This window comes from Etheostoma cragini, chromosome 11 (genome assembly GCF_013103735.1).
Source record: "Etheostoma cragini isolate CJK2018 chromosome 11, CSU_Ecrag_1.0, whole genome shotgun sequence".
Taxonomy (NCBI): domain Eukaryota; kingdom Metazoa; phylum Chordata; class Actinopteri; order Perciformes; family Percidae; genus Etheostoma; species Etheostoma cragini.
The window spans coordinates 8,751,566-8,761,978 of NC_048417.1; the positions used below are offsets into that span (position 1 = coordinate 8,751,566).

At 40.8% G+C, this 10,413-nt stretch overlaps 1 protein-coding gene across 2 annotated transcripts in view; it reads right to left on the bottom strand.

The window, feature by feature from the left end:
* plekhm3 (pleckstrin homology domain containing, family M, member 3) overlaps positions 1 to 10,413 on the bottom strand; it is a 40,373-nt gene that overhangs the window by 23,470 nt on the left and 6,490 nt on the right. For both annotated transcript variants that reach the window (XM_034884725.1, XM_034884726.1), the window contains exon 3: positions 5,592 to 6,701. In XM_034884725.1, the coding sequence (XP_034740616.1) occupies positions 5,592 to 6,701 (1,110 nt within the window). The remainder of the gene's footprint in view (positions 1 to 5,591; positions 6,702 to 10,413) is intronic.

The following is a 10,413-nucleotide window of genomic DNA, read 5'->3' on the forward strand; positions in this document are numbered from 1 at the left end:
AAAAGTTTATAATCTATCACTTTATTCATTCATTATTATAATATAACTATTTTAGGAATTTTTCATGACCTTTTTAAATTAGCATTTTTGCAAAAAATGTCACATAGCCCCTACAGTACTCCTAGGGCTACACACACCCCCATTTGAGAGATGCTGGTCTAAAGCAGTCCAGTACAACTGTTCTGCCATAAAAGCCACTTTTATGATGCATTGAATCAAGTTTTTCTGCCACTGTCACAGAGGTGTTAACTAAATTATAGGTTTATGTTATTATGCTGGGGGTGTTACTAACATTCAGCACCCCTCCCCCCACGTGTAGTATGTAAATGAAAAGGAAAAAGAATTCTCAATATAATGTTGTCCACTCCAACACACCCCTTTAACTATGACTGCAGAAATAAACATTGAACTGCAACCACTACTACTCCGGCCCACTTGAATAATTTTAGTGTACCATTCTTACTTTCTGCTGTTAACTACTCTAGGAGGAGAGAGCGGAACAGAAGGAAAAGATGAATAGGAATTCAAAGGTAGCTCAAAGGTCTACCGATTGTACTGCGGCTCTCTGTAGTGAGAGAGGGTCACTTTGACCTGCCCGGGGGTGAGTGTAGGGTGGAGGGGGGGTGGAGGGAGGGAGAGAGAGAGAGAGAGAGAGAGAGAGAGAGAGAGAGAGAGAGAGAGAGATATGACAGAGCAAAAAAGGGGATTGTGCTTTCATCTGCCCGCCGCTGGTTTTAAACCACCACACCTCTGAGTGTGTGTGAGTGTGTGTGTGTGTGTGAGAAAATTAAAACTGAAAAGACAAGAGAATTTTAAGCTTTGATGTGTCTCATTTACACCACCCAAACACCCCAAAAAAAAAAATTGTGCACAAATGGAGAGTACTATAACTAAGACAGAGTACTATAACTAAGACAAGAGTGTTTGTGTGCATGGAAGAGAGAGAGACTGTCATCTTTTGATGTGAGACCACCTCCTACTTCCTCAATTCCCTTATATCTACTGATTTCCACTTCACCCAAAGCCTGGGGGCCTGAGAATGTGCTCCAGTGCAATGACAGGGGTCACCAAACCTGAGAACACACTTTGCAGTGTGTGTGTGTGTGTGTGTGTGTGTGTGTGTGTGTGTGTGTGTGTGTGTGTGTGTGTGTGTGTGTGAGAGATGAGGAGACAAGCTCTTCAAACGAACACTAACTGTTTCCTTCAAAAGGAAAAAAGAAAAAGCAGCAAATCCCATCTGTAATTAGATGAATACATTTTACATTTTGATGTTAAATAACCAATCTCTTGATATGTATGGATGGGACGTAGTATGCATATGCAGAGGGCAGACTTGAAACAAGTTCAAAGAGAAACCTGTGGAAAAAAAGTAGGAAGTAGGATACTGAACATCAAGAGATCCCGTTTAGATTAGTGGCTTCATATATGAATAATCCAATATTCATTCAGGTGAACAACAGAAGATGAATGTTTTTGATGAATTATGGGTTTTGGGTTATGGGTTTTAAGGACAGATAGATAGTGTTAACCTGGCTATCTACGGCCTTAAGTCCCATGCCACACTTTGCATAGTGGTCCGATTCTGAAATTATTTATCAATGATAGACAATCCAAGCAATGTGCTGAGTTTGAAAATAAGGCTGACATTATTGAATTTTTCAAATTCTCAACAAATCTTATTAAAAGCTCAAAACAATCAATCAACTACTTGGTTTATCAACTTTATGGTTTCAGCACTCAAGTTCAGCACTTTCTTACTTAAGATTCAAATCTTCAAAAACAGCTCATCAATATAGAGTTATATTTTTAAGAATGACAGCAATAGTCATTATACAACAAATAGTGAAACAAATAATTATGACAGAGGGGTGACAATCAGTCATCAATAAATATGTTGGTTATTTTCTAATAAATATTCCGTGTGTCAGAAAATAAAAACAACGATAAACGATAGCATCTGGAATCAGAAAATGTTTGGCACTTTCGATTGATGCATAAACAATTAACTAATAATTTTAGCAATGACTAGCAGGTAAATTACGTTTAACTACAAGTGTATCACTGACCCAAAATATCCCCTCAGTCCCTTCCTCACAGTGGCCCTCATTTATCAACCCAACGTAGAAACCAGCGCAGATTTGAGTGCAGAAATCCTTTAACGACAGGCTTCACGTGGGATTCATGAAGCGTTCACGTCAAACCAATCAGATCGTAAGAATGGTCGTACATTGATAAATGCAAGGCTGGAATCGATCGTAATTTAAATATCACGCCCCAATATATTCTTGGTTTTCAAACCTTGCCCCCAGTATTTACAACATGGCCAGACGTAATCCTTCTAAGAAGCGGCACTTTGAAGAGATGGAGATTTAAACCCTGACATCTCAGTTCAATGTGCAGTAATGTGTGTCCTATTTGACAGCCTAACCACTGGTATTAGGCTTTAGAAAGAAAGCGGAATAGAAAGAGATCACTGATGGTGGTTAACAGTGTTGCCAATTTAAATCGGACTCCAGTTGAAGTTTATCTAATTTATACATCCTTGACATATGTATGCTCCTAATAGTAATATACAGGCTTATATTGCAATCTCTTAGGCCTACATGTAGGTGTACATATATTTAAATAAACACACGGTAGCAGAGTTTATGGAGTGTTTTTTGTTTTATTTTACTCATGGTTTTTTTATGAGTCAGAGCCAGGCAACAGCTGTGAGAGAGAGCGTGTGTCCTTTGCGCCCCCCCCCGTGCTGGACCACCACACTGACCCTGTCTCCTGACAGAAGAGGGGCTGGAAAAACAAGCCAAAATATGTCTGTCAATGGCAGAAATAATTTTTTCACTTGTGGCCATTAACAACATTTTAAAAGACAAACGAAAACCTAAAGAATAAATAAAAATGCACCGTTTTCTTGCGCGATGTTGTGCAGAACCCCACAGGCTAAAACAATGTTGCAGACTTTTTCTGGAGTGCACAGTAGTTTGCAGCCTACGCTCACATTCAAATTGATAAATGCCAAGCTTTGCGTAGGAATCGGCGTAAGCCCGTCCTACGCCTGTTTTAGGTCGTACGCACGTTTCATAAATGAGGGCGAGTGTGCTGGATGCTGTAGAGATGTCTATGTGTTTAGCAGAGAATAATTGAAGTGTCATACAAAAATACGCCACATATCAATGAAAAGGAGGTGGCATAGTAACAAGGAGGGTGATAACCAGAGGAGACCAGTGGATAGAAAAACAGTAAAGCGGGAGATAGGTTGTCTACAGTTACATTTTAGATCCTAAGATTTTAATGCTGGTGAAAAGGAAATTTAAAGACCAATTTCCCAACTGAAAAAGACCCCCCAAAAATGAAATTATAGCTTTATAGACACAATAAGTCTAACAATAACTAGTAAAATTAGTGCAATTTTAAGGCCTTGAATTGAAGGGGTGTAAAAGACTTTTTCAGAACTTTCTAAGCAACACAGCAGGAGACTAAGAAGGGATACAGTCAAATAAATGAGAGCATGGACAGAGGAAGAAAGGACAAAAAGAGGGAAAATCTGTGGGGCTAAATGAAGTCTTGCAAGGAAAAAAATGAAAGGGAAGGAAAGGAGAGAAATAAACGGATTGAGTGAGCAGAGGTGTGCTCTGTATAGAAAATGGACATATCCAGCTGTCCCTCCCATCCAGCTTTACCCAGAAACCCTTCAATCAAACAACTATGATCAAGCCTGACCACTGCAGCATCCCCAGGCCGCTTTCATTCTTTCTCATTCATTCATTAATTCATTCATCCATCCATTTTTCCTCTCCTCCGGTGCTTTAAGCCTACCAATTATCATCAGTTGCCCCAAGACGGCCTCTGTCCTTGTTCCTGTTTCAGCTGGCCTTTCAAACAGCCCCTGCATTAATAAGCCAGTTGTTACAAATAAAAAAGGGAGGTGAGTGGTGATTATTAAAGCCCTCCGAAAAAGAGTGAGAGAGGAAGCCCACGTTTCACACCCAGGGAGAGCAAAAGCACCGCCTGCCATTTATGGGGCGGCCCAAGGGCCTGGTATGGAGACTAACAGGGGTGATAACAAAGGAGGGAGAGAGGCTGTAATGGCTCAGGACATGAAAAAGGGTCTAAATACTAAGAAACAACCAAAATGGAACAGGTAGATTCATTTAAAGAGGCAGCATCCTTCAAATATCTGTCCAACAGGATGAAAATAATAAAAACCCTTCAACCCAGCCTTTTTTGGCTTCATATTAAATAGAAAGTCCAGCTTTTTTTGCTTGTATGAGTTTTTTGTCCTAGTCATTGTATTACCTACAATAATTGGCATTTGGTACGCCCCCAGCTTGGAGAAGCGGGCAGGAGTAGCGACACAGTGGCAAATTTAAATACTGCTGTGGGTGAGGGCAGCAGAAAAACATATTTTAACCCCCACAAAAAAAGGCCCACCTGAAAAAATTAAGTGTAAGACTTTGCACCGTATATAAGTGTACTATATTTAGAATAAATACACCGCTATACCATGTCGTCAGACACTCCTTTGTCTATTGTGTGACTTCTGTGTTTCAAACGGGTTGGGAACTAAGAAAACTAACAAACTTACCAATAGAAGCAGAGTTAGACTAGCAACTTGCATGTTCTGCAAGGTAAAATAAGGTTTTTTTTAATCAATGGAGTGGCTGTGACAAGAGCACAGGTAATGGCTTCAGTTCCCCCACAGGGCTGTTTGACAGCAAGGTTAAACTGTTAAAATAATGTAAATATGGCATATACTTAAATTGATCTTGACTTTTAAAGGTAGGCCTTTTTTAGGTTTCCAAAACTTATTTTTTTTACACTGACTATGAGATAAGTACCTCATACAACACCACTGTTAAAAAATCCAAACAATCTCTTTAAATAAGGATTTTAATCCAGGCAAAAGCCTGTTTTTCTTTATGTTCCTTGACTGTGATGTTTGAGTTCTTTATGGTACCAAATTATAATGTACATTCATTTTTCATTCATTCAAGATTGTAAATACAATCTTCCAAAAGTATAGCATGAAGATTAGTATATAGGGCATGTTTCATAGCGACAGTAGTGTGAATTTGGAACACAGCTTCGTATTCGGCCCAATAATTATGCCCTGTATTTGAAGAGCAAAATTAGGGTAGAGTGATGTAAAAGTATCAACATGGGAGCGGGCTCAAAACAGGTTACAAGCTTAATTTACAAAAGAAACAATAAGATTTATACAAACTTCTACACAATTCATATTCACTTTATACAGTTTATACAACATGTAAGTTGATTTTATAAAGTTTAATTTAGTTGCGGTTTTCCAATAATTATATAATTTTGGAACAGGTTTTTGATTCCCAACCCTAGATAGGTGAGGCGTCTTGAGATTGTGGATGAAATCTCTAACTTTGGTGGGTAATTTTGTGTTAGAAACATGCGATTTATGTGCACGAAACAATCTAATTAGTCCTAAAGAAAAGAATAAACTCATGTCTTGCAACATCATGCAACAGTACTGTGTGTGTGTGTGTGTGTGTGTGTGTGTGTGTGTGTGTGTGTGTGTGAGTGTGTGTGTGCGTGTGCGAGTGAGTGTGTGTGTCATTTACCTGCACACCTGAAGCTCTGAGCCGTCAGTCCTTTCTCCACAGCTAGACAGGTGAGGATACTGAGAAAACTGGTAGTGACAGACTGCCGCTTGGCTCTCTGGGCCTCCCGCTGTCTCCTCTCCCTGGGTGGTTTTGATCTCAACAGCACTCCCTGGAGGGCTGAAGCTCCTTCTCCTAACTTTCCCCCTTCTTCTTGGGTAGGCCTCTGTGCACCAACCGCATCCCGCAGGGCCGTCACCCATTCCTGGGCCTTGAGCTGATCATCAGCCCGAAGTCTGAGTACCTCTTTGGGAAAAACTACCTGGAAGCAGTCCCCTCTTTCTGTCCACCGCTCTCTGTTCTCTGGTTCCTGATCGTACCGCACGGCCAAGCAGGAGGCTAGGGAGTACTGAAGGACGGGCTGGGACACAGACCCACGGCCCTCGGTAGGGAAGGCGCGGAGAGCAGATCTGGTCAGTATGAAGTTGAAGGCCCGCCAGTTGTTCTGATCTTTCAGCTGGTGGAGCAGACTAGCCTTGAGGATGTCCTGACAGCGTTGGGTAAACAGTGGCAGGGTGGTGGGTCTGCTGAGTATGAAAGAATTAGACTGGAGAGAGAGTGACACCTCTGCTGAGGTGGGGGTGTAGCTGTCCCCATCAGGCCGGGTGTCAAGCCCTGACGGAGAGGGTGACGAGGACGGTGACATGGGTGCAGGAAACTTGACGACCTGTTGCTTTTCCACTCCGGTTTTACACTGGTGGTTCTCCTTCCTCCCAGGTCTGACTGCCTGCACCTTCTCCCACATCAGTCGTCTCCACTCCATGGCCTCCCATTGGTTGGGTGCCCTCAACTGGAGACGCGTGCTGTTGAAGAACAAAGCCTGGAGCGTGCGTTGATCGGCAGGCTGGGTGATCTGGCCAAGCTGGCTGCAGGGTGCTGGAGAAATGATGCTCTGGCAGTGTGACAGAGAGTAGGCGGTGCCCAGCTGGCGGTTGGCGCTGCTGTCCAGAGTGTACAGCCGGAGCTCACAGGGTGTCAGCTCGACATGGCAAGGTGTCCAGCGGCCCCGGGGCCCCTCACGCTGCTCCATTGCACCCTGCTTCACCACACTGCTACTGCTGATTTTATCAGCTGGACAAAGATGCAGAGGAGGATGGGAAATAGGAAGAAATGAGACACAGATGAGCATAAACACATACAGGATAATTGCTAATGGTATTTTCCCCCTAAGTTGATCTTTTATCCTTCTGAGCAATCATGAATCTTCTGATGTTTTTTGACATATTTTTTATCCATGTGGAAATGTAATTGGTTACATAACACTTAAGAAATTAAATTTGACAGCATAAGAAACACTTCAAGGATACTGGCCAGGTGTTTCCAGTAGAGCTTCAGGGCAACAAAGACAAAATAGCACTCAACAGAATTTGTGTATTTAGGCCTCTTGTGAAGAAACTAGGAGGGAACATTTTAAAGTATTATGCTGCAGAGGTGGTGTGAGTCTCCATCAGAATCCACTATAACTGCCGTGAATTCAAGCTACATGAAGCAGAAAGCTACAAAAAAACATTTTCTGTGGCATATTCCTTTTAAAAAAAGTGCATCTATCGCTGAACACTTGGGTTCACTGTGAGTTACATTTGGACATCAATACTGAATCCATTGCAATGAACTGAATTCCATGTCCTCTTGGTTTGCTTATTCAGTTTTTTCAACCAGTTTGCCTAAATCCTTACACTTCTAATTGACCTCAGGAACCTTATCTAGAAAGGCCAGTTTCCTACACAATGTAACTTATTGGAGCCTTGATAGCCGTTTATAGGTGCTTCTCCTAAAATGTTCCTTGTCTCCAAGGCAGGAAGACAAGGTTTGATCTAACCTCTTTCCTCACTCCATCTCTTCATGATTATGGTGTTTTCTCCTTTAACCTTCTCCTTGGTTCATACTCAGGTAGACAACAGGTGTCAGCCCTGCTTGTACATAAGACTGGGCTAGCCTGTATTATAAGCTATGCTGCATTCACTGCCATACCTGACAAATGCATGTTCAGATGCCAACCAACACAAATCTATCATATTGAATAAAATGTTTAACACAAAATACATAACAGGGATTGTAAAAAGGTTCTTATATAAAAAGGAAGTGCCCAGGATTAAGGGCATAGTTCACTGACTGGAGAATGCAAAAGGTGAAGGTAAAGCTAATAATATCTATGAATAGAACCTGATAGATTTGAGGCAAATACATAAACACATTTTGTGGCAGATGTGCTGATATTCCACATTCAAGCAATTAACTTTAAATCAAAGTACGGAACAGTAAATAAACAGTCAAAAAAAAAAAAGTTTAATAAACTTGAAAAGGGAATTTACATAGGAATTTAGCTTATAAAACAAGTATTTCTTTCACTTCTTTGTGCATGTCCGCCATCATATTGGCCTATACACACAGTATATCTGAGATAAACCAATATCTCTAATAAACCTTAGGCAGCTAGCACTTTAAAAAAAAACTTACCAAGAGCATCACAATCAAGAGCAAAACGAAAAGAGCATGCCAATACAAAAGGCATAAGTAAGGTAGATCGTATTAAGAATTCTTATTATAACTTAAAATCTAAATAACATTTTAGTCTGTACACCTAGAGACCATTGTATGCACGTTTTGTGCTTTGAGTTCAGAAAAAGGTCAAACATTTACGACATGTGACAAGTGGCCTGTGGATGAATATTTGGGAACATTAGCCATACTTCAGTGATTTAATCACCCAGTACTGGACAAAGATTTAAACATTCTTAAAGGTCCGATTTTCTTTTCAATCTCAGGCTGCTGTATCTTCACTAAGAAAAGAGGAAGAGAGACAAGAACAGAGAAGGCCAGAAAAAACCACAAGCTATATGTGAAATGTATGACATTTTTGAAAACCAGATGAAACTTTAGGACTCATAAACTGTGACTTATTATAGAAGCAAGTCAACGAATTTGGTGATTTGCAAGAAGAACAGATACAATTCATTAGTAAGACAGTATTTCATCTACTATATTTCAAAATGCAGTCAAGACCTGCTTCATACTGAAATGGTAAATACTAAAATGCAGTTGAATAAATGGTTGTATGTAACCTAGACATAAAAAAAAAAAATCTAAACTTTACAGTCTAATTTAGCAAAGTTTTAACCCTTATATCTAGACATCTTTTAGTGGGAAAGGTTTTCTTAAAAATAAAAACAATCGCCATCCGCTAAACCCATCCCACAAACTTATTAAACCCCCACTAGGAGCATTCTAATTGGTAGATATTGCATTTTGTTTCTAAACATACTAAATCAATCAAGGAGGGAAAAGGAAAACGCTAAATACTTCAGAGCTCCAGTGGCGAGTCAAGTGCCTCATCAATCTTATCAAAACAGCAGCAGACATGGTGTCACTCCAGGTCTCAGACTTTGCATGTTAACAAACCTTTTTTGCTAAAAGAACAAATTAATATGCAAATACGTTTTCAGCTGGAATCAAGACTGGCTGATTGGCAGTCTTCACGCTTGGGAAGGTTGAGATGAGAATTAGGCATTGTGGCGAGGAAAACTGCTCTGTTCAATTAGCCTTCATCTCCACCTGGTGGGTTTTGACATCCCACTTTGGTAATAGTCCAATATACACATACAAGCCTTCAACCAGAATGAACACTTTTCCGTCAGGGCTCCAAACTAACCAGTACTGCTGCCCTCAAGTCACTAAAGACCTTAAACAAGCAACCTTACCCACTGATATAATATTACATGCCTTTTTACAATCAAACAGACTCCCACGGTTTCCTGGATACAAATAGACTCTAGAAGGAGGGCACACACACACACACACACACACACACACACACACACACACACACACACACACACACACACACACACACACACACACACACACACACACACACACACACACACACACACACACACACACACACACACACACACACACACACACACACACACACACACACACACACACACACACACACACACACACACACACACACAACTCAAAAGCTACCTTAAAGTGTGTGTCATTTAAAAATCCCCAAATTGAGTGAGGCCTGAATTTAGGGGGGAAGAAAGGATGTGTCATGCAGTACATGATGATGATGATGATGATGATGATACATGATGCATGAATGCATTCCAAGTCAACAGAAAGACTATGATGAAGATGCAAACTGAAATTTCTAAAAGCAGAGAAAAGTCAACCTATTATTATTATTGTAGAGGGGCGAAAAAAACAGACAGGCTTGTGGAAAAATGAGAGAAACTTCTTTGGACGCCTAAGATGAGACTTCACTTTATTACTATTACTTGCACTCCCTACTGTTACTGTGCACTGCCGTAGCACATAACGTACATTACATAACGTTATTTCTAGTTACCATCTAAACATCCCCAGCTGTCACGTATGGTAAGGCAAACAGGTAACTTTGTTTGTTTCAATGTGAATGAAGAGATGTAGTGAGGCAGAGCTAAAATCACTCTGCCTTCTGCTTATTAACGTCCTTTTCCTACTTCTCTCCTTTCAATGCACATCGAGCCAAACTAAATAGCCTGATGCCTTTTCACACATATGCTAATACTAAATAATCCTGCCAGTATCAGGGGCCGGGTAATTGGGTTGCCTCTTCTCGCCTCATTTGAGTCCATTTGCTGACAGGATTACAGGCTATTATCCCTAAGGATCCCTTAGGATCTCCTTAGGCCTTCAGATGACCAAAACACACAAACAAATTGTGTGTGTGTGTGTGTGTGTGTGTGTGTGTGTGTGTGTGTGTGTGTGTGTGTGTGTGTGTGTGTGTGTG